Below are 25,499 nucleotides of genomic sequence, written 5' to 3'. Positions count from 1 at the left end.
CCCTCCTGGAAATCATTTCCCCGCTCCAACCGCCCCTCTTCCAAGTCCGGGACTCTCAAGCCTCCCACTGCCTGAGGTTGTGCCCCCATCCAAGTCTTCCCCTCGGGTGAGTGGTCGCCTGTCCACCTTTTGGAACGTTTGGCAAGCGCACGTTGAGGATTCTTGGGTTCGTCAGGTCGTGTCCCAGGGCTATCGAAAATAATTATCTTCTATTCCCCGGGAATGTTTTTTCAGGTCCCACCCCCCTCGGTCTCCCGATCTTGCTGCAGCTTTTCAGGTGGCCCTTCACACCCTCCTGTCCAAGGGAGTGATTGTGCCAGTCCCTCCTCGGGAACAGTTTTCGGGGTTCTATTCCAATCTTTTCGTGGTTCCCAAGAAGGGTGGCACTGTCCAGCCCATTCTCGATTTGAAGCTTCTCAACAGTCATGTGCGGCTGTGGCATTTCCGGATGGAAACCCTGTGGTCAGTTGTCGCCTCCATGAATCCGGGGCAGTTTCTCTTTTGTGGACATACGGGACACCTACTTACACATTCCTATCTTCCCGTCCCACCAGACTTTTCTCAGATTCGCAGTTCCTGCGGGTCATTTTCAGTTTGACACCCTGCCCTCTCGGGGCTCTCCTCCACTCTTGGGGTGTTTCGGTCCTCCCCTATCTGGATGACCTACTCATCAAGTTGCCCTCCCTGGAGCAGAACTGGGTCAGTCTCAGCATCACTCTACAGACCCTCTCTAGTTTCGGTTGGATAATCAACAGAGAGAAATCCAACCTGGCTCTGTCCCAGAGATCTGCTTCGACACAGTGGCGGCCCGCCTTACTCTTCTGGAGGACAAGCTCCAGGAGCTGTTGTTGGGGATGTGCTTGCTTTGGCAGCCGGGTCTGATTCCTGTCCATGCCTGCATGTCCGTTCTGGGCAGGATGGTAGCTTCCATGGAGGCAGTCCCCTTCGCCCAATTTCGGTACCTTCCTCTTCAGTGGGTATATCCTGTTGGAAGGAGCCGACTTTCTTTAGTTTTTTTTTACTAGTGTCCGCCTCCTAGTGGCAAGCAGCATATACCCATGGTCCCGTGTCCCCAAATAGAAGCTGAGAGAGAGAGATTTTACAATAAGTCTAAAGATCTACTTATAGAGGTTATAGGAGAAAATGCCCCCCAAAATTTGTACCCCCGTTTCTTTGGAGTATGAAAATACCCCATACGGGGATGTAAAGTGCTCTGAAGAGAAGGACTGCCATTGGGCTTCTTGAGAGAGAGAATTTGTTGAGAGAGAGGCACCCCATGGTGCCAGAAAAGTGGAGCCCCCCACATGTGACCCTATTTCGGAAACTGCACCCCTCACAGAATGTAATAAGGGGTGCAGTGAGCTTTTACACCCCACTGACGTTTGACAGACTTTTGGAACAGTAGGCTGTGCAAATGAAAAATTTTATTTTTCATTTTCATGGACCACTGTTGAAAAAATCTGTCAGACACCAGTGGGGTGTAAATGCTCACTGCATCTCTTATTACATTCCATGAGGGGTGTAATTTCCAAAATGGGGTCACATGGGGGGGGGGAGGTCCACTGTTCTGGCACCATGGGGGCTTTGTAAACACACATGGCCTTCAATTCCAGACACACTTTCTCTCTAAAAGCCCAATGGCGCTCCTTCTCTTCTGAGCCCTGTAGTGCGCCAGCAGAGCACTTTACGTTCACACATGGGATATTTATATACTCAGAAGAAATGGTGTTACAAATTATGGGGGGCTTTTTTTCCTATTACCCCATGTGAAAATAAAACATTTTGGATAACATTAGCATATTAGTGAATATTTTTTTTTCATTTTTACATCTAACTTTAACAAAAGTTCTTCAAACACCTGTGCGGTGTTAAAGGGGTACTCCGGTGCTTAGATATCTTATCCCCTATCCAAAGGATAGGGGATAAGATGCCTGATCGCGGGAGTCCCGCCGATGGGGACCCCCGTGATCTTGCACGCGGCACCCCGTTTGTAATCAGTCCCCGGAGCGGGTTCCCTCCGGGACTGATTACCGGCGACCACACTGCGGGCGGCGTGTGACGTCACGCCCCCACCCTCATGTGATGTCACACTCCGCCCCTCAATGCAAGTCTACAAGAGGGGGCCTACGGGGACTGATTACAAACGGGGTGCCGCGTGCAAGTTCACGGGGTTCCCCAGCGGCGAGACTCCCGCGATCAGCCATCTTATCCCCTATCCTTTGGATAGGGGATAAGATGTCTAAGAACCGGAGTACCCCTTTAATGGGGTACTCCGCCCCTGGCATCTTATCCCCTATCCAAAGGATAGGGGATAAGATGTTAGATCGCTGCGGTCCTGCTGCTGGGGACCCCGGGGATCGCCGCTGCGGCACCCCGCCATCATTACTGCACAGAGCGAGTTCACTCTGTGCGTAATGACGGGCGATACAGGGGCCGGAGCAGCGTGCCGTCATGGCTCCGCCCCTCATGACATCACGGCCCGTCCCCTTAATGCAAGTCTATGGCAGGGGGTGTGACTACCGCCACGCCCCCTCCCATAGACTTGTATTGACGGGGGCGGGCCGTGACATCACGAGGGGCGGAGCCGTGACGTAACGATGCTCCGGCCCCTGTATTGCCCGTCATTACATGCAGAGCGATCTCGCTCTGCGCAGTAATGATAGCGGGGTGCTGCAGCAGCGATCCCCGGGGTTCCCAGCAGCGGGACCCCTGCGATCTGACATCTTATCCCTTATCCTTTGGATATGGGATAAGATGTCTAGGGGCGGAGTACCCCTTTAAGGCTCACTATACCCTTTGTTACGTTCCGTGAGGGGTGTAGTTTCCAAAATTGGGTCACGTGGGTGTTTTTTTTTTTTTTTTTGTTTGCATTTATGTCAGAACCACTGTAACGATCAGCCATCCCTGTGCAAATGATCTCAAATGTATAATGGCGCTCTCGCTCCTGAGCCTTGTTGTGCGCCCACAGAGCATTTTACGTCCACATATGGGGTATTTCCGTACTAAGGAGAATTTGCGTTATTGGGGGTCTTTTTTTCCATTTACCTCTTGTGAAAATGAAAGGTATGGGGCAACACCAGCATGTTAGTGTAAAATGTTTTATTTTTTTACAATAACAACCCCAGCTTTACATTTTCATAAGGGTTAAAGAGAAAAAGCCCCCCAAAATTTGTTAGGCAATTTCTCCCAAGTACGGCAATACCCCATATGTGGCACTAAACTGTTTCCTTGAAATATGACAGGGCTCCGAAGTGAGAGAGCGCCATGCGCATTTGAGGCCTTAATAAGGGATTTGCATAGGGACTGATCCAGATGCAAGAATTTCACTTGCCTCAGATACGAAAATTACTCTACTGCAGCGTTTCCCAAATGGGGTACCTCCAGCTGTTGCAAAACTCCCAGCATGCCTGGACTGTCAATTGCTATGCGGCAATACTGGGAGTTGTATTCTTGCAACAGCTGGAGGCTCCATTTTGGAAACTCTGCCGTACAAGATGTTTTTCATTTTTATTGGGGGTTGTAACTGTGTAGGGGTATGTGTGTGTGTGTGTGTGTGTGTGTATGTATATGTATGTATATATATAGATAGATAGTGTTTTCCTTTTTTACTTTTGTGTAGTGTTTTTAGGGTACATTCACACAGGCAGGGGTTCACAGTGAGTTTTTCGCTCTGAGTTTGAGCTGCAGCAGAACTCGCAACAGCTGAAGGCACACTGATTGCGAAACACTGACTTGGGTAACAATTTCTGTTTCGCAACCAGTGTGAATTCAGCTGTTGCAAAAATTACAAGTCTCAGCATGCTGGGACTTGTAGTTTTTGCAACAGCTGGAGGCATACTACTACAACTTCCAGCATGCCCTTTGGCTGTGTGTGTGCATGGTAGGAGTTGTAGTTATGCAACAGCTGGAGGCACACTTTTTCATAACTAAATAACTCCAAGCATGCCCAGACAGCCAAAGGGCATGCTGGGAGTTGCAGTTGTGCCTCCAGATGTTGCAAAACTACAACTCCCAGCATGCCCTTTGGCTCTGCACTCTGGGAGTTTTTGCTAAGCAACTACAGGAGGCAAACAGTGCTTACAACCTGCTGTTGGATCCCTCCGCAACAGACCGGCACCTCAGACCGTCGCCGCCGCAGGATACCGCCGCTACACCAGACCCTGAATGAGCCTCCCCCACTGCCAATCACCCCCTCCCTCCACCGCTGATGCCACACAGCAAGACGGGTGATTTGTTGGCTAATCACGCTGATCGAGAGGTGGCACCAGTGCCCCCCCACTCCTGCTGGGCAAGGGGGATTGGTGCCGACTCGGACTGCACCAGTCACCCTTTTTTTCCGGGTCACTGTGACCCGATTGACTTGGAATCGCCGTAAATCGCCAATCTGAATTGATCAACGATCGCTGACATGGGGGGGATCTCAGGACCCCCCCAGGGGTTTGCACGGAGTGCCTGCTGAATTATTTCAGCAGGCATCCTAGTCCGGTCCCTGCCCGGCGAGCGGCGGGGACCGGAATTCCCAAGGGCATACAGGTACGCCTTGGGTCCTTAAGTACCAGGACGTCAGGGCGTACCTGCCTTGGTCCTTAACGGGTTAATATAGCAGTCTGTCAATAGCAAACTTCTGTCATCTTTTATTTTTTCAGATGCATTTCTGGTAGTTTTTTGCAACTACCTAACAAGGTTTGCAGGAATAAGACCTGCAAACTAAATAAAATTTTACACTTTAGGTAAAGGACAGCTACCTAGCACAAGCTGATTGGTATAAGTGACTGGCCTTCAAGTGCCGTCTGAAAAGTAATGAATGCATACTATGCTTGTAAATACTGCTTCCAGTGAGGTCCTGAATGGGGGCAGGGCTTCTCTTCAGTTGAAGCGAGCAAAACTGAGACTGAGTGGATGTCAGAATGTTGTTTATACAGCACTTCCTGGAAGAAAGTGCTGTGTCACATGTGGAGAATGGCTAAGATTCCCTAAAACAAGTGTACTTCATATGTAATACCCTTCACATAAAGGGACTAAATAGGAGTAATGTTACTTTACTTAACCCCTTTAAGAGTATACCAGGAGATTCCTCCCACCTAAAGGTCTAATAACTAGAGCAGATATTTGTCCAAAATCCAAGCTAATGGAGAGAGGACTATAATTTCATAATGTGAATATAGTTAGTGACTGGACTCGCTGAGCTGATGCATGTAAAAGTAAATCATGTGATCTGTTACTGATAAACCTGTAAAAGTGATAACTGGCTAGCCAATGAATGCTGTTAAAGGCAGAGTATTTTGGGAAAAGTCTACGAGTTCTGAGAACCATATTTTGAGCTTGGAACAACTTATTGCATAGAATTTTTAAATAGGCTTCAATGTAGTGACACACAATGAGGTGGGACATAACTATAGGGATGTAAAGGGCATGATAGCTCCTGGCCCAGGAGCTTAATCAGTTAAGGACCCAGGCCGTACAGGTACGCCCTGGTAATTAAGGACCCAGGGCGTACCTATACGTCTGTGGGAATTTTGCAGGGACCGGGGTGACTGCTGATATCCTTCAGCAGGCACCCCAGCGCAAATGGCCAGGGGGGTCATTACAGTGGTCTCTAAACTGTAGCCCTCCAGATGTTGCAAAGCTACAACTCCCAGCATGCCCAGACAGCTGTTTGGGCATGCTGGGATTTGTAGTTTTGCAACAGCTGGAGGGCTACAGTTTGGAAATCACTGTGCAGTGGTCTCTAAACTTTGGCCCTCTAAATCTTGCAAAACTACAACTCCTAGCATGCCCACACTGCAGTTTGCTGTTGGGCATGCTGGGATTTGTAGTTTTGTAACAGCTGGAGGGCTACAGTTTGGAGATCACTGTGCAGTGGTCTCTAAACTGTAGCCCTTGAGGATGTTACAAAACTGCAAATCCCAGTATGCCCAAACAGCTGTCTCTGCATGCTGGGAGTTGTAGTTTTGCAACAGCTGGAGGCACACTGGTTGACAAATACTGAGTTAGGTAACAGAACCTAACTGAAGGTTTTCCAACCAGTGTGCCCCGAGCTGTTGCAAAAGTACAACTCCCAGCATGCACGGTCTGTCAGTAAATGCTGGGAGTTGTAGCAAACTCCTAGCGGGAAACTCACCGTAAACCCGCAAGTGCGAATGTACCCTAAAAACACCATACTACACTAACACAAAATTAAGGGTAAAGCACAACATATACACCCCCTTACACTGCCCCCCCCCCCCCCCCCCGAATAAAATTGAAAAACGTATCGTATGGCAGTGTTTTCAAAACGGAGCCTCCAGCTGTTACAAAACAACAACTCCCATCATTTCCGGACAGCCATTGACTGTCCAGGTATGCTGGGAGTTTAGCAACAGCTGGAGGCACCCTGTTTGGGAATCACTGGCGTAGAATACCCCTATGTCCACCCCTATGCAATCCCTAATTTAGTCCTCAAATGCGCATGGTGCTCTCTCACTTCGGAGCCCTGTTGTATTTCAAGGAAACAGTTTAGGGACACATATGGGGTATTTCCGTACTCCGGGAGCAGTTGCACTACAAATTTTGGGGCGCTTTTTCTCCTTTTACCCCTTATGAAAAGGAAAATAGGGAGGCTACACCAGCCTGTTAGTGTAAAAAATGTTTACACTAACATGCTGGTGTTGCCCCATACTTTTTATTTTCATAGGCGGTAAAAGGGAAAAAAAAAAAAGGCCCCCAAAATTTGTAACGTAATTTCTCCTGAGTACGTAAATACCCCATATGTGGGCGTAAAATGCTCTGCAGGCCCACAACAAGACTCAGGAGTAAGAGCACACCATGTACATTTGAGGCCTAAATTGGTGATTTGCACAGGGGTGGCTGATTTTTACAGCGGTTCTGACATAAATGCAAAAAAATAAATACGCACATGTGACCCCATATTGGAAACTACACCCCTCACAGAATGTAACAAGGGGTATAGTGAGCTTTAACACCCCACAGGTGTTGCTACCCTAAATGTTTCATTTTCACAAGGGAAAATAGGGAGAAAAAATCAACCCAAAATTTGTAACCCCATTTCTTCTGAGTAAGAACATACCCCATATGTGGATGTAAAGTGATCTGCGGGTGCACTACAATGCTCAGAAGAGAAGGAGTTCCATTGGGCTTTTGAAGAGAAAATTTGTCCGGAATTGAAGGCCATGTGTGTTTACAAAGCCCCCATAGTGCCAGAACAATGGACCCACCCCACATCTGACCCCATTTTGAAAACTACACACCTCATGTAATGTAATAAGGGGTACAGTGAGCATTTACGCCCCACATGTCTGTCAGATTTTTGGAACAGTGGTCCGTAAAAATGAAAAATTAAATTTTTCATTTGCACAGCCCACTGTTCCAAAGATCTGTCAAATGCCAGTGGGGTGTAATTACTCACTGCACCCCCTATTACATTCTGGGAGGGGGGTGTAGTTTCCAAAATGGGGTCACATGTGGGGGGGGGGGTGTCAACTGTTCTGGCACCACAGGGACTTTGTAAACGCACATGGCCCCTGACTTCCATTCCAAACAAATTCACTCTCCAAAAGCTCAATGGCGCTCCTTCTCTTCTGAACATTGTATTTCGCCCGCTGAGCACTTCATGTCCACACATGGAGTATTTCCATACTCTGAAGAAATGGAGTTACATATTTTGGGGGACATTTTCTCCTATTACGCCTTGTAAAACTGAAATTTGGGGGAAAAACCAGCATTTTAGTGAGAAATTATTTCTTTTTTCAATTACACATCCAAATTTAACAAAAATTTAACACCTGTGAGTTGTTAAGGCTCACTGTACCCCTTATTTTGTTCCTTGAGGGGTATAGTTTCCAAAATAGTATGCCATGTGTTTTTTTTTTTTTTTTTTTTTTTTGCTGTTCTGGCACCATAGGGGCTTACTAAATGCGACATGCCCCCCCAAAAACCATTTCAGCTAAATTTGCTTTCCAAAAGCCAAATGTGACGACTCCTCTTCTGAGCATTGTAGTTCGCCAGCAGAGCATTTGACGTCCACACATGGGGTATTTCCATATTCAGAAGAGATGGGGTTACAAATTTTGGGGGGCATTTTCTCCTCTTCCCCAAATTTGGGGGGAAAACTAGTCTTAGTGAAAAAATAAATAAAAAATAATGTACACATCCAAATTTAAGGAAAAGTCGTCAAACAGCTGTGGGGTGTTAAGGCTCACTGTATCCCTTTTTACGTTCCTTGAGGGGTGTAGTTTCCAAAATAGTATGCCATGTGTTTTTTATTTTATTTTTATTTTTTTTGCTGTTCTGGCATCATAGGGTCTTCCTAAATGTGACATGCCCCCCAAAAACCATTTAAGAAAAACTCACTCTCCAAAATCCCACTGTCGCTCCTTCCCTTCTGAGCCCTCTAGTGCACCCACAGAGCACTTGACATACACATGAGGTATTTTCTTACTCGAGAGAAATTGGGTTACAAATTTTAGGAAGATTTGCTGCTATTCTTGTGAAATACAAGGGTTAACAAACGTTTTGAATGTCATTTTGAATACTTTGAGGTGTGCACTTTTTATAATGGGGTAATTTATGGGGTATTTCTAATATGAAGGCCCTTCAAATCCACTTCAAAACTGAACTGGTTGATTTAGAAAATTTTTTGAAAAATTAGAAAGTTGCTGCTGAACTTTGAAGCCCTCTGATGTCTTCCAAAAGTAAAAACATGTCAACTTTATGATGCCAACATAAAGTAGACATATTGTATATGTGAATTAATATATCATTTATTTTGACTATCCATTTTCCTTATAAGCAGAGAGCTTCAAAGTTAAAACAAATGCAAAAAAATGATGCAAGTATCGACAAAATTTTACCTCTAACATATAGTAGAATGTCACGTAAAAACAAACTCTAAATCAGAATGAAAAGTAAAAGCATCCCAGAGTTATTATTGCTTAAAGTGACAGTGGTCAGATGTGCAAAAAATGGCCGGGTCCTACAGTGAATATTGGCTGGGTCCTTAAGGGGTTAAAGAGGGACCCATTAGATCTCTTCCCTGTAGGAGGAGACCATTACTATAGCTGTTGAATTATAGTGGGGGCCCAGTTATAGATTTGCATTGGGGCCCCATCTGTTGAAGTTAGATCTGTGTAAGGAAGATATAAAACCTATATATAAAGTATAGTTGGTGAGAGAAAATGAAACTCCTTGCCATCAGGCTCTTTTAATGCCCAAAGTAATGTTATCTAATACCAACCAGTTAAATTTTTCTAAATAATATACATTAGTTCAATAGGGGAAGAAGCCAGAAGGTCATCAGGACATAACACAATACTGACTTAGGGTGCATTTACACCATGTTTTTGAGATACGGCACCTGGATCTGATGGAAGAATTTAAACACAGTCAGCTGCCATATGCCCGCTGGACCTGCACCCCACCCCATTACTTTGGTTGAGCCAGACAGAGTCAGATAGTGATTTTGGATGGCTAATTTTTTGAACCTTATTAGTTTTTTTGCCGGACCACGGTTTTCAGTCAGGCAACAAAACTGGATAAGGTACAAACAAAATACTCATTCAAATAAATTGGGGTGCGGGTCCAGTGGGGATATGGTAGCATGTTTTTTTTTTTGTTGTTTTTGTTTTTTTATTCTCCCGCGGTATCGATCTTCCGTATCCCCAAAATGTAGTGTAAATGCACCATAAGCCTTCTGATAAATTTGCTTGTGATCTCATGGAGAAAACCCAATGAGGTTCTAAGATCACTCTAAATGTGTCAGATCAAAACATTATGAAAAGGCTACCATATTTTATTCTGACCCTATTTCTAAACTCATCTGGTCAACATAGGCATGTATAACCTGAAAATGCTCTATGGGGAATTTATTATTGGGCCTGGTGTGTGGTTTTGTTTTTCATAATTTTTTTGCTTTGAATTTCATGAATTTGACAGGCATTTATTGAAAGTTTGCACAGTAGCCCTGATTTACTGAGTGGAGTGGAGTTTTCTTTTTGGGTTTTGATTCCCTACAAGTATTTTTCCGCGATATTTACTAATGTTTCCCTTTTGTTTTGAACTTTTTTCCTACGTTTTGCTTTTTTTAGTTTTTACAACTTCTGTGAGCTTTGGGGGGTTTTCAGAGCTCAACTCCACCACATTTTCTGTGGAAACCCTAGTAAATATGTTGGTATTTTTTTTAAATGTCAGGGATACACATGTATTCTAAGGAAAATGGAGAGTTGGTCGGGTTTTTGGGATCTTTGGTGCAAATTCTGGCGCAGACGCAATGCGCCAAATTCTGACACACATCCCGTCAAGAGGTTGGGTTTACAATAGTAAATCAGGGCCAGTGTGTTCTACATTTCACGCAAGTACACTAAAAAAGGCTGTGAGAATAAAACCAGATAAAAAAGCTTTGCCCTAGAGCTCTGCTTGAGGTGGTGTAGTTTTGTGAATTTCTGGTGTGTTTGTGGGGGTTGTGTTTTATGTGAATTTTCCACATGATAAATTCATTACTACTGCAGCACATCCAGTGCAATACGCTTAGCTGGTCACTTTTTATGAAGGCATGGTGCAGACAGATGTGGTTTAGAAATTCACCAAAATGTTTTATTATTAAAGGGTACCTCTCATCAAATAAACTTTTGATATATTTTAGATTAATGAATGTTGAATAACTTTCCAATAGCATGTTAATGAAAAATATGCTTCTGTCTATTGTATTTTTCCTGATCAGTCCTGTCAGCAAGCATTTCTGACTCATGCTGGAGTCCTAAACACTCAGAGCTGCCAGCCTGCTTTGTTCACAGCCAAACAGGCTGTGAACAAAGCAGGCTGGCAGATCTGAGTGTTCTCCTTTGAGAACAAAGCAGACTGGCAGCTCGTAGTGTTTAGGACTCCAGCATGAGTCTGAAATGCTTTCTGCCAGGACTGGTAGGGAGACCCCTAGTGGTCATTTCTTCATAGTGGAAAATTAAATAGAAAGAAGAATATTTTTTAATAACATGCAATTGTGAAGTTATTCTGCATACATTAATCTATAATATATCAAAAGTTTTTTTGATGAGAGGTACCCTTTAATGGATTTGAAAATATATGCGCACAAATTACACAAACTCAGTCAGAAGAGAAGTTCTTGGCTCATAGAACAGTTGAGAGAGATTTCCTCTGTCCGATCAGAAATGCCATTTTCCAGTATTCGAAAACAGTGGGCGGAGCATCACATAAGCCACGGCCCCAACCAGGACCTCACTGGAAGCAGTATTTACATGCACTTTATTATTTTTTGGAGAACACTTGGAAACATAGCCTATACCCATCAGCTGTTGCTAGGTGTCGGCGTTTTAAAAAGTGTTTTACCATTGGCACTCCACACCTGCTTCAATGCTTCCTTGTATTAATCTTGCTTCCACCATTGCATTTTGGTGTTTGTCGGGATGTAAAATGACACTTTGTATTCAGAAATAGTCTGAGCCAGAAGACCTTTGTCCCAATGAACATTTTGCTTCTGATCTGAAAACAAGATTTGCTAATTTTACCTTTGACTTGTTACTTATGATGTATGTATTCATTTATACACTATGCACATCAAGTCGATTCAGCTCCCTGCAAGGGTAAAATACTTACTGAAGTTTCTGGTATATTTTGGATGGTACACTAACTGCACTTTTGTTGGCAGGTTAACAGACCCGTCGGGAAGGTTCAAATCTTAACTGCTGATCTGTCAGAAATTCCACGTTGTAACTGTAAAGCCTCAGATGAGAACCCTTGTGGTCAGGACTCTGAATGCATTAACCGTATGCTGCTGTATGAATGCCATCCTTCTGTGTGCCCTGCCGGTGAAAGCTGCCAGAATCAGGCTTTCTCTAAACGTCAGTATCCAGAAGTGGAGATTTTCCGAACTCTGAGCAGAGGTTGGGGGCTACGTTGCAAGACTGATATTAAAAAAGTATGTTGCTTTTCTTTACATAGCAATTATCACAATATGTTGTATGTCCTTTAGTTCAGTTTGTTGCTTATTTTGGCAAATACACCATTAAACTCTGAGACCAGTTATCTCTTTTTCTATACATAATTAATTTGTTTGGTGTATTCCATGTAGGGTGAATTTGTAAATGAGTATGTGGGAGAAATGATTGATGAAGAAGAATGTCATGCTCGAATCCGCTATGCCCAGGAACATGATATCTCAAACTTCTACATGCTTACCCTTGATAAGGTAATATTAGATTTTTACTTACTAATATTGACAGTAGATGGAGGATAAGTGCTTAAAGGGTACTCCGGTGGAAAACTTTATTTATTTTAAATCACCTGATGCCAGAAAGTTAAACAGATTTGTAAATTCTATAAAAAATATCTTAATCCTTCCAGTACTTATTAGTGGCTGTATACTACAGAGAAAGTTCTTTTCTTTTGGGATTTCTTTTCAGTCTGACCACGGTGCTCTCTGCTGACACCACTGTCCATTTTAGGAACTGTCCAGAGCAGGAGAGGTTTGCTATGGGGATTTTCTCCTGCTCTGGACAGTTCCTGACATGGCCAGAGATGTCAGCAGAGAGCACTGTGGTCGTGACAGAAAATAAATCCAAATGGAAAATTTCTCTGTATTATACAGCCGCTAATAAATACTGGAAGGATTAAGATTGTTTAATGGAAGTAATTTACAAATCTGTTTAACTTTCTGGCACCAGTTGATTAAAAAAAAAAAAAAATATATATATATATATATATATATATATATATATAGTTTTCCACTGGAGTAACCCTTTAAATGGCCCCTGTCATTTGGAAAAACTTGAATCTACGGGGTCTGAGTGTTCAGACCTCCACCGATCAGGAGACAGCCAGGAGAAGTTTGCACCCAGCTCATTTTCTCCCGGTTCTTTGTCACGTGATCAAGGCAAAGACGCATTGTAAGTCTATGAGCGTGTCTCGATCATGTAACATGGAGCCTGAAGAGAAATGTGCAGCGACAACTTCTCTTAGCTTGTTCTCCTGAAAGGCAGAGGTCTGAACACTCGGACCCCTGCCGATCAAAACTTTTGGCATGCTGCTAGGACATGTCAAAAGTTTTTCCAAATGACAAGTACTCTTTTATTGTTTGAGTTTAATGCCTTTGAGGTGGAACAATGTCTGTTTTGTGTGCGGGAAATCTGGGTAGTACTGTTATGACACCTAATAGTGGATAAGTCACATCTATTCAAGCCAAAAGTAATGAACTTCAAGGCCTCAAAAAAATCACTGAAGTGCCTAAAATATAGCTTTTATTAAATCTTTTAAAGGAAATCTGTCATCAGAATCACCCACACTAAACCTGTTACACAGGCTTGTAGTGCGGGTGATCCTGATTAAAACGCTCCTTACCTGGTTAAAAACGGTTCAGCGCTTCTTAAGATATCTTTATTTTTAGTTTTGTGTTATTCCCTGGCTTGGGACTCAGTGGGAGGTGTTATCATCTGGGACTCGGCCACACGTCATTCTAGCTGGGCGGAGCTGCCGCCCAGCTCATGAATATTCATGAACTTATCCTCCTGGTCTAATTCTTCTTTCTCAGTCTAAGTTCATGAATATTCATGAGCCGGGCGGCAGCTCCGCCCAGCTAGAATGACGTGTGGCCGAGTCCCAGATGATAACACCTCCCACTGAGTCCCAAGCCAGGGAATAACAGAAAACTAAAAATAAAGATATCTTAAGAAGCGCTGAACCATTTTTAACCAGGTAAGGAGCGTTTTAATCAGGATCACCCGCACTACAAGCCTGTGTAACAGGTTTAGTGCGGGTGATTCTGATGACAGATTTCCTTTAAAATAACACCAAGCAGAAAAAAAAAACCTGAACACCCAAAGTGAATATAATATGCCTCCTCTACTGGTGGGCATCTCTGGGTATTTTCAAATAACCTGCTGCAATAATAAAGTGTGACTAGGTATCATTTTCCCAATAAACAGTTGTGCTAGGTACTAATGGGTACCTTAATGTTTAACGTAACACTGATACCAAGCATCTGAGGTCAGATATAGCCTACAAAATGCAGCCACACATCAGACCTCAGATGTACATCATATATGTTTACATAAAATACACATTACTCACATAGTCTCCCAGCGTGTTTCTATCACCATAAACACACAATAGTATGGTGACCTTCTCAGATATACAATACTGGAAAGTAATCCCACGAAAAGGTGCATGGTGCAGCATGTATGTCAAAGCAAATTGATGCAACATTCAACATATAAAGCAGTGTAGAAAAACTCCACAAACATTGGTGATGCCAACAGAACATATAATGGAATGTATGAGCTCCTGTAAAAGGAAAGTACCATGCAGGGCCTGCTCAATGCACAGTGGCGCTCAAGTGTTTAGGAGTTGCCTTACATTAAAGTCAGACAGATATTGACATCAGATTCTGGATGCCAAATCACACAGTAATGTATATGTGCCAATTACAGCATAGTGTTGTGTGTGCCACTGAATCTTCCCAGGTACCTTCCACTGATCACTACTATAGAACCTCTCCGGAGAGTTGATCTTGACCTCTGCAGTTGCAGATGGACAGGACTGCAATGTACCGGTGGTGTGTAAAGGAACTACCAAATGTCAGGATTTTATAAAAACTATATTTCTCTATCGGCTCCATTGGGGGACACAGACCGTGGGTGTATCGTTCTGTCTCTAGGAGGTGTGAAACTATGGTAATAAAAAAGTCAGCTCCTCCCAGCAGGATATACCCGCCTTCAGGCTCTGAGCTAGTCAGTTTAAGCTTAGTGTCTGAAGGAGGTGGGGACTCAGGAACTGTGGTTTACTGTTTCCCCATTGCGAGTAAGGGGGCACAGACATTGCGTATATGCGCTGTTAACCCCCTCTAACCAACGGTCAGCGTCTGGGTGGTACCTCAAGGGTCCGGGTCCCCCTTTTTTCTCTGCTCGCCTCGCTCGCGCATAGCAGCCAGGCGTGATGCAGGGACAAAAAGCTGACTGAAGACTTCACTGAAGACTCCATTAGGTAAGTTCTTCTGACTGAGGTAAGTACTTTCCCCTTTTTTCCCATAGGTATAGACTCGCAACCTCTGGGGACCCCCTGTTTTGGCCCTCCTTCAGTGTATGGGGCTTGATTTTACAGGGGCTGCAGTTATGCTGGGGGAGCAGCGACACCTGAGGGGGCATATTTTTACAAGGCACCTTACTTTGGAGGGCATGTGTTGGGGAGTTCTTTAATGTGTGTGTGTGTGTATGTGTTTGGTGCAACTACTCAGCGCCTTATATGCGGCTGTTAGCCGCGGCGCTGCTTCGGGTCGGGTGCTTTCAGCGCCCGCTTCCTTCTTATGCTTGCAGCGCCTTATACGCGGCTGTTACGAGCCGGGCGCTTCAGCGCCGGCTTACTTTATGTTCGCCGGCAACCTCTGCCGGCATTCTGGATGCCCGCTCTGTTCCCCCGAGCGCATATACAGCTAGGCAGGTGCGCTCATGACAAGGAGCGGACGCCATGACAGTTCTTCTTCGGCCGGTCTGTGGCTCCGCCCACTGAGCTGGGAGCTCTCAGAGGCGCGAAGCAGCGTCCTATCAGCGCTGTGGGTGCGATTTTCTTGGGTAGGAGTCGGTTACTGTGTGCCTTGCTCCAGGCACGCCCCTCCCTCCCTATTGGCTGGCCTGTTCAGTCTCTCTGGCTGCACGGAGCGAGTTCTCCTCACTGCAGCTGACAGGGGACACAGACTAGGGTGAGAAAGTTCCTGTGTTCCTTTTTACCCCATTATGTCCGTACCCAGGGCTGTTCCTCTTTCTAATCAGAAACCTTGGAATTCAGTGACTTACTATATCTGTAAGCACTGTAATACCAAGATGCCTGGCTCCGCTGAGCCCGCTTGCTCTGCCTGTTCCCCCAGACCCCCTGGTGCCCCCTGATGCCTCTTCGGTCCTGGTGGGTTCAGCCGCTCCTCCAGCTTGGGTTTCTTCCTTGACTCAGTATATGGCTGACTTGACCCAAGTCTCCCGTTCGGTGGCTGAGGCCTCCCGGGAAATGGTGTCCACCTTGAAGGGGTCTTCCCTGCGCAGGACCTCTGAGAGGGCCCGCTCCTCGTCTCCTCGTACTTCACGCTCTCTCAAGCGTGCTAGGGATGCCTCGTCTGACTCTTCAATTGAGCCTTCGGATAGACCTGAGCGTTCCCCTCGCGGATCCCGCCCCCCTTTCATCTGGGCACAGACGTCGCTCCTCCAGAGGACGTGCTCAGTCGCCGCTCTGCCACGCCAGAGCCGCATACCCGGTCTGGATCACCCCCCTCCAGGACTGCCTCTACTCACTCACATTCCCCTGGTGAACTAGTGGACGAGGCTTCCGAACCGGCATCTGACTCAGAGGACCGCTCGGACTTAATTGCTACAGTGAACTCATTGGTGACAGCCATAAGAGACACCTTTCACTTGGAGGACCCAGGATCTTCGGATGTCAATCCAGGAGTATCCTTTCATCGTACTAAGCCAGCACCTCAAAGGTTCAGCTCTCACGCTGACTTTGACGACATTCTGTAATCCGCATGGAAACTTCCAGACAAGAGATTCACGGGTGTCAAAAGAATTCAAGAGCGTTATCCATTTGACAAGGACTTTGTTGCTAAGTGGATCCACCAATCTCTTGGATCTCTAAGGCGACTACACTGCCTCTGGCAGATGCCGCTGCCTTCAAGGATCCCGCGGACAAGAAGGTAGAATCTTTAGCAAAGTTCGCTTCTGAAGCAGCTGGCTCTTCTCTTCTTCCCATCTTCGCCTCGACATAGGTCTCCAAGGCCCTGTCGGAGTGGTGCCAACAGCTCCATCAGGATATCTTAGCGGGATCCCCCCAGAGGACCTATCTGCTCTGGCTCTCCGATGCACCAAGGCTGGGGACTTTCTATGCCCAGCTTCCATGCAGTCAGCCCGTTGTTCTGCCTTTGCTGTGGGTCACCTAGCAGCCCTCTGCCGCTCTATGTGGCTTAAAGCTTGGAATGCTTATGCTGCTTCCAAAAGGTGTTTCACTGAGCTTCCTTTTACGGGCGGCCGTCTTTTTGGCAAACGCCTTGATGAGATTATCTCTTAGGCAACGGGAGGTAAGAGTTCCTTGTTACCTCAAAATAAGGCTCGCCCTACTTCCCAAAGGAAGTCCTTTTCCTTTCCGACCTCTGGCCCCAGTAAGGGGTCCGGATAGGCGCCCTCGCGGGACAAGAAGGCGCCTTCATTCCGGGCCCGCCCGTCTTGGTAGTCGGACTCCAACCGCTCTGGCCGTTTTGCGCCCAAATCGGGCAACCGCAAACCCACTTCTGCATGAAGTGAGGCCTCCACCCGCGGTTTCTTTGCGGGTGGGAGGTCGTCTCTTGTTTTTCAGAGACATCTGGACCTCACACATTCAGGACTCTTGGGTCAGGGACGTGGTGTCCAATGGTTACAGAATCGAATTTGCCTCCCTTCCGAGGGATCGCTTTTTTCAATCCCGGGCCCCCCGGTCTCCTCCCCATGCGAAGCAATTCCGTGCGGCTCTCCAGGGGAACGTTTTCGGGGTTTCTATTCAAATCTTTGTGGTCCCCAAGAAGGACGGGTCTGTACGACCAATCCTAGATCTCAAGTGTCTCAACCGTCATCTTCTCATCCGCCACTTCCGGATGGAATCTCTCCGCTCGGTGGTGGCGTCCCTGGAACAGGGGGAGTTCCTTTCATCGGTGGATATCAAAGATGCCTACCTCCATGTGCCAATATTTCCGGGCCATCATCTGTACCTCCGTTTTGCGGTTCCGGAGGGGCACTTTCAATTTGTAGCCCTTCCCTTCGGTCTAGCCACAGCTCCTCGGGTCTTTACAAAGATCCTTGCGCCAGTGGTGGGCCTGTTACGGTCGAAGGGGATCTCGGTGATACCCTATCTGGACGACCTTCTCATCAAGGCTCCAACCAGAGACCAGACTCTGGAGAATCTGGACGTCACTCTCCACACTCTGACTCGCTTCGGTTGGCTGGTCAACCGGGTCAAGTCAGTCCTCCGGCCTACTCAGTCTCTAACCTTTCTGGGGCTTCGATTTGACACTGCCTCTGCTCGAATTTGTCTTCCACCGGACAAACGTCTGGCGCTTCGGAAGGGGGTCCGCTCCCTGTGGACTCAGGTATCAGTCTCCATCCGCACTTGTATGGAAGTCCTGGGTCGGATGGTGGCAACTATGGAGGCCGTACCCTTTGCCCAGTTTCATTACCCCCCCCCCTAACTGGCGATTCTCGCTCGATGGAACAGATCTCCTCTGTCCCTCGATCGTCAGATTGTTCTCCCTCTCCGGGTCAGTCAGTCTCTGCTCTGGTGGCTCCGCTCCCCCCTTCTTCTCCAAGGGCGGTCGTTTCTTCCCCTTCATTGGCAGGCTGTTACAACGGATGCCAGCCTGTCGGGATGGGGCGGCGTGTTCAGGGATTGGACGGTTCAGGGACTCTGGTCTCCCCAGGAGACCCTTCTTCCGATGAACATATTGGAATTATGGGCAATTCTTCTTTGTCTTCTTCATTGGGAGCCCCGTCTTCAGTCCCATCCTGCCTGCGTTCAGTTGGACAACGCCACGGCCGTGGCATACATAAATTGACAGGGCGGCACTCGCAGCTCGGCAGCCATGGCCAAGGTAACCAAAATTCTCTCCTGGGCGGACAGTAAGGTTCCGGCCATTTCGGCGATCCACATTCCGGGAGTGCTCAACTGGGAAGCAGACTTCCTCAGTCGGTCCTCACCCGACCCCGGCGAGTGGTCTCTTCAGCCGGAGGTCTTCACGCAGCTCTGTGACCTCTGGGGCGTTCCGGACGTGGACCTCTTCGCGTCCCGGCACAATCGGAAAATTTTTCAGTTTGTGTCCAAGTCCCGGGACCCTCAGGCTTTGGCCGTGGACGCCCTAGTGATTCCTTGGGCAGTCCCCGCCATTCTGGTAGCTCCAGAGTGGCCCCGAAGGTCGTGGTACGCCGATGTAGTCAGGCTCCCGGACGACGCTTCTCTGCGCCTTCCGTTCCGCCCGGATCTACTCTCTCAGGGTCCTCTTTGCCACCCCAATTTACAGTCGCTGCATTTGACGGCGTGGCGGTTGAGCCTGCGGGTTCTCTTCCCAAGTCATTCGCACCATGCTCAAGGCTCGTAAGCCCTCCTCCGCAAGAATTTACCACCGTACTTGGCGGTCTTATTTTCGTTGGTGTGAAGCTCAGGACTTCTCCCCGGTGACCTTCTCTGTTCCCAGTCTTCTCTCCTTTTTGCAGTCGGGGTTGGAACTGGGGTTGTCTCTCAGTTCCCTTAAAGGTCAGGTTTCGGCCCTGGCTGTTCTTTTCCAGCGGCCCCTGGCTTCTAATCCTCATGTCCGGACCTTCCTGCAAGGAGTGGTGCACGCTGTTCCACCCTCTCCTCCTCGGGACTTGAATTTGGTTCTGAGTGCCCTCCAGGATGCACCCTTTGAGCCCCTTAGAGAGGTGTCTCTCCGCCTCCTTTCTTGGAAAGTGGCGTTTCTTGTGGCTATCGCCTCCATCCGGAGGGTGTCTGAATTGGCAGCTCTTTCCTGCCGTTCTCCGTTTCTAGTGATCCACCAGGACAAGGTCGTTATCCGGCCAGACCCTTCCTTTTTACCTAAGGTCGTCTCAGCTTTTCATCTCAATGAGGACATTGTCCTCCCGTCCTTTTGTCCGGCTCCTTCTCATCCTAAGGAGCGCTTACTACAGAAGCTGGACGTACTTCGGGCTGTTCGGTCTTATCTCTCCATCACTACTTCGTTTAGTCAGTGTGATTCCTTTTTCGGCCTTACAGAAGGTCGTCGCAAGGGACAACCTGCTTCCAAGGCCACCATTTCTAGGTGGATTCGGTCTGCCATTTCGGAAGCCTATCGCTGTAAGGGGAAGATTCCTCCTTTCAGGGTTGTGGCTCATTCCACACGTTCTGTTGGGGCATCCTGGGCTCTCCAGAATAGAGCCTCGGCCTCGCAGATTTGCAAGACGGCTACCTGGTCGTCTTTGCACACTTTCTCGAGGTTTTACCGGGTTCATACTTTCGCATCGGCTGATGCTAGTCTGGGGCGTAAAGTGTTGCAGGCGGCAGTGGATCGGCCGTCTGCCTGATTACTTATCTGCCCACCCAAGGGACGGCTTTGGTACGTCCCACGGTCTGTGTCCCCCAATGGAGCCGATAGAGAAAAGGAGATTTTTTTTTAACACTTACCATAAAATCTTTCTCGAAGGATCCATTGGGGGACACAGCTCGCGCCCTTTTTGGGTTTTTCCTTTAGTTCTCTGTCCGAGGGTGTGTTCAGTTATGTTTTTTCTGCTGGTTCTCGGACAGTTTTAGGTTTTTCCTTGACCTATTGGTCTCCTCCTATTGCTCTGGAACTTAAACTGACTAGCTCAGAGCCTGAAGGCGGGTATATCCTTCTGGGAGGAGCTGACTTTTTTATTACCATAGTGTCACACCTCCTAGAGACAGCAAGATACACCCACGGTCTGTGTCCCATGGATCCTTCGAGAAAGAGATTTTACGGTAAGTGTTAAAAAAAAATATCTCCTTGTTAGGCACTTAAAGTTATTTTTGTTATGCAGTGCTGTTATAAGTAGTATGCAAAGTCTCCTTTTTCTCTAACACCATATATGTGCTGCGATTAGGAAACCACAATATAAATGTCACATATGTAATTATTAAACAATAATATGTAATGGGCCCCGTATATGTTTTTTTATAACCTCTACCACCACCTGGTTCATGCTATGTTTTTTTTTTTTTTCAATGAAAAATTTTCTGCATTAAAATGCTTGTTAAACATGAAATGTACTGCACTGGCTGTTGTCATATTAACTATATTTACAGGAAAAATATAGATTGTAGAAATGTAGATGTGTTCCTGACAGTAGGCGACAAACACCTGCTTACCTAACTCTTGATTTAAAACATCAGGAGACCTGATGCTACAGTTATGTAATAATAGGGCATTTTGTGAGGATTTACACTTTTAGTTTTATATTTACTCACAATCGGAGACATTTATCATCGTTGCTTTGGTAAGCGAGTCCTGTAGGCATTTTTTTCTTGCTTTTGGTTTTGCTTATGTGTGACATATTTATCATACTATCACAGGGGGGGGTTGATAAATTTGGCTCACATAAGGAAAAAAACAATAAATCGCTTTTGAATTAATTTATTTTGCACCCATAAGAAAAAAACATGAAATGACTTCAGAACAACACTTTGTAACACCACCTCCTCTCCTCTGTGACTTTTCTGCTCTAAAATCGCAGTTGTGAAAAAAAATGTGTTAAATATAAATATTTTTTTAACCCCCTTTGGACACAGGGTTTTTTATTTTTGCACTTTTGGTTTTTTTTTCTCCTCACCTTCTAAAAGTCATAACGCTTTCAATTTTCCACCTTACATATAAAGCCTTGTTTTTTGCACCACTAATTTTACTTTGATAAAAAGCAGAAAAATTTGGCTGGTTCTGAAGGACTATAAAGAAATGATAAGATGCCAAAAAAAAAAATATATATTATTATAATAATAATAATAAAATAAAATGTATAATAAAATGAGAAGAGTGTGTGTGTTATTAAATGATAATGGGAAAGAATATGTAGTAAATATAGCTGTAATGAATGGTAGAGAATAGTGAGTAATAAATGTAGTTGTGGTATTGGTGTATGTGACAGTGGAATAATGTCTGGGTGTGAATGGAAACGGTGTTGGTGTTAATGTAATATAGCAAATGAACCAAAAGGATATATGGATTTACGTGTGTTGCAATAACTCATGTGCTGACCATGTCCAAAGTATAACAGTTTATTAGATACAATTTATCAACATAAACATAACACTAATAATGCAAGTGCTGGATCCTAGCACTAACCTACAGCGCTTGTTGTAGTTTAAGAAGAATATATTGCATAAAAATTTTTTTTGCATAAAAAATTATTAAAATTAGTACAATTGGTTCAAACAGTCTCAAGAAGTATGCGGAACAGGTGGAAAGTGAAAGTTGGGTGGTGGGAGCGCCTGCAGTGCCCTTGCAGGCGCTGGAGTACCACAGTTCTTTGCCCACTCCTATTTGACAAGATGAGAGTTCCTCATTAGTAGTAAGGAGGAAAGATGGAATGGGTGCCGGACAAGCTGGTGTATAGACTTGGAGGTAGTACAGTAGTTGGTGAACGGCTCGGCGGCCGTCTAATAACACAGCACGGCGGCTATGCGGCAAAACAAATACACGGCACGGTGGCCGTGAAGGTGGAATAAAGTCCCGTCGGTACAGCGTACCTCTTACCCTGTGGGATATGGCAGTCCTCTCCTTCTTCTGTGGTGATTACCTAATGGTGACAGCCGGGTCTGCCTTGCAGCAGTCTGATCGTCCAGGTCAGGTTACCACTCTGTCAGAGATCGGGTAGGCGCTCAGAGTTGTAGACGTGGAGCAATAGGCGAAGATGGTGCATGCAGCGGTGGTGGCGGTGATGTCCTAGCTGATGTCCGCGGTGTGTCCGGTACTTTGTTTGAGACTGAGGGTAATGTCAATGAGCTGTTGAGCTGGATCAAACGCGTTTCGGTCCGCCTGGGACCTTCTTCAGTGATCAAATGGAGTCTCCCACTTATCCAGAGCTATAAATAGCTGGAATTTGGCAGTCAAATTGGGTGAGTGAAAAAACCTGACAGAGTGGTAACCTGACCTGGACGATCAGACTGCTGCAAGGCAGACCCGGCTGTCACCATTAGGTAATCACCACAGAAGAAGGAGAGGACTGCCATATCCCACAGGGTAAGAGGTACGCTGTACCGACGGGACTTTATTCCACCTTCACCGCATAGCTGCCGTGCTGTGTTATTAGACGGCCGCCGAGCCGTTCACCAACTACTGTACTACCTCCAAGTCTGTACACCAGCTTGTCCGGCACCCATTCCATCTTTCCTCCTTACTACTAATGAGGAACTCTCATCTTGTCAAATAGGAGTGGGCAAAGAACTGTGGTACTCCAGCGCCTGCAAGTGCACTGCAGGCGCTCCCACCACCCAACTTTCACTTTCCACCTGTTCCCCATACTTCTTGAGACTGTTTGAACCAATTGTACTAATTTTAATAATTTTTTATGCAAAAAAATTTTTATGCAATATATTCTTCTTAAACTACAACAAGCGCTGTAGGTTAGTGCTAGGATCCAGCACTTGCATTATTAGTGTTATGTTTATGTTGATAAATTGTATCTAATAAACTGTTATACTTTGGACATGGTCAGCACATGAGTTATTGCAACACACGTAAATCCATATATCCTTTTGGTTCATTTGCTATATTACATTAACACCAACACCGTTTCCATTCACACCCGGACATTATTCCACTGTCACATACACCAATACCACAACTACATTTATTACTCACTATTCTCTACCATTCATTACAGCTATATTTACTACATATTCTTTCCATTATCATTTAATAACACACAGTGGCGTTGCTAGGGTTGGTGTCACCCGGTGCGGTAGAAAATGGTGTCACCCCATACCTACCCCCCCCCCCCCCCCCCCCCACATAAAAGTTTTTAGCCTGTTGTGACGGATGCCACTGGTGTAGCGCATTGTGAAAAATTCCAGTATAATAATTAAATATACCAATTGCCACAGAATGGAAAAGCGCTAAAAAGGTTTTCACCATTTAAAACTACAACTCCCAGAATTACTTAAATGCTTAAATGGGTACTCCGCTGGAAATTATTTTCTTTAGAATCAACTGGTGCCAGGAAGTTAAAATCTGAATCCTTCAAGTAAGTAATTTACAAACCTGTTTAACTTTCTGGCACCAGTTGATTTAAAAGAAAATGTTTTGCAGCAGAGTACCCCTTTAAGCAGTGGTGAGGTTATGCTGGGAGTTAAGTTTCACTCATCTAACTGCAGAACTTACAAGTGACTATAGCTCTGATAGGACATAATGAGGAGAATACACAATGATATCAGTGACTACAGGTGACGTCTTCTCTATAGTGAGGAGAATACACAATGACATCAGTGACTACAGGTGACGTCTTCTCTATAGTGAGGAGAATACACAATGATATCAGTGATTACAGGTGACGTCTTCTCTATAGTGAGGAGAATACACAATGATATCAGTGACTACAGGTGACGTCTTCTCTATAGTGAGGAGAATACACAATGATATCAGTGACTACAGGTGACGTCTTCTCTATAGTGAGGAGAATACACAATGATATCAGTGATTACAGGTGACGTCTTCTCTATAGTGAGGAGAATACACAATGATATCAGTGACTACAGGTGACGTCTTCTCTATAGTGAGGAGAATACACAATGATATCAGTGACTACAGGTGACGTCTTCTCTATAGTGAGGAGAATACACAATGATATCAGTGATTACAGGTGACGTCTTCTCTATAGTGAGGAGAATACACAATGATATCAGTGACTACAGGTGACGTCTTCTCTATAGTGAGGAGAATACACAATGATATCAGTGACTACAGGTGACGTCTTCTCTTTAGTCTTTCCTTATCTAATTCAGATGGTACATACCACCGGGTCCAGCTAAATGTTCTCTCTGCAGAATGTGACGCCCAGATGTCTCCTCACTATGTCAGCGCATTCTCATCCTCTATATGAAAATAATTATTATTATTATAAACCTGCCAGACACTGTATCCTCTAAATATAATAAACTAGTATACACTAGGGCTGCACGATATATCGCAAAAACAATCGAATCGCAATTTTTGCCATATATCGATATGGCCCCCGGGAAAATTTGCGATTATCTGCCCGGGCAGATCCCGTGTGCGGCTGCAGTGCAGGCCGGCCAGGGCAAATAAAAACAAATTTAAATATTAAAAGTCTGTTTCCCAACCGGGGTGCCTCCAGCTGTTATGAAACTACAACTCCCAGCATGCCCGGACAGACAAAAGCTGTCCGGGCATGCTGGGAGTTGTAGTTTCACAACAGCTGGAGGCACCCTGGTAGAGAAACACTGATCTAAGTAAAGGGCGCAGGGATAAAAAATAATAAAAACATTATGCTCACCTCTTCCCGGTCCCTGCATGTGTACACCTCCGTGCGGTCCCGGTGTCTCTATACAAGCTGTAGGACCTTTACCTTTAGCCAATCACTGGCCGCAGCGGTGTCACATGTCAAGCCAGTGATTGGCTAAAAGGTAAAAGTCCTCAAAGGTCTGCAAACACACACAAACCTAGGGGAATATGTGACAAGGGGTGGAGGGGGCAGAATGTGACAAGAGGGGGAATATGTAACAAGGGGGGGGGGGAATATGTAACAAGGGGGGGGGGGAATATGTAACAAGGGAGGGCAGAATGCGACAAGGGGGGAATATGTAACAAGGGGGGGAATATGTAACAAGGGGGGAGGGGGAATATGTGACAAGGGGGGGAGGGGAATATGTGACAAGGGGGGGAGGGGGAATATGTGACAAGGGGGGAGGGGGAATATGTGACAAGGGGGGGAGGGGGAATATGTAACAAGGGGGAACAGAATGTGACAAGAGGGGGAATATGACAAGAG

The 25,499-nt window shown here is 45.8% G+C and overlaps 1 protein-coding gene across 2 annotated transcripts in view; it reads left to right on the top strand.

Moving 5' to 3' along the window:
* Positions 1-25,499, top strand: part of NSD1 (nuclear receptor binding SET domain protein 1) — a 124,427-nt gene that overhangs the window by 84,129 nt on the left and 14,799 nt on the right. For both annotated transcript variants that reach the window (XM_056575029.1, XM_056575030.1), the window contains exons 18-19: positions 11,657-11,926; positions 12,080-12,196. In XM_056575029.1, the coding sequence (XP_056431004.1) occupies positions 11,657-11,926; positions 12,080-12,196 (387 nt within the window). The remainder of the gene's footprint in view (positions 1-11,656; positions 11,927-12,079; positions 12,197-25,499) is intronic.

Source organism: Hyla sarda, chromosome 4 (assembly GCF_029499605.1).
Source record: "Hyla sarda isolate aHylSar1 chromosome 4, aHylSar1.hap1, whole genome shotgun sequence".
Lineage (NCBI taxonomy): Eukaryota > Metazoa > Chordata > Amphibia > Anura > Hylidae > Hyla > Hyla sarda.
The sequence above is the reverse complement of the archived record's forward strand: the minus strand, read 5'-3'. Positions and strand labels throughout refer to the sequence as shown.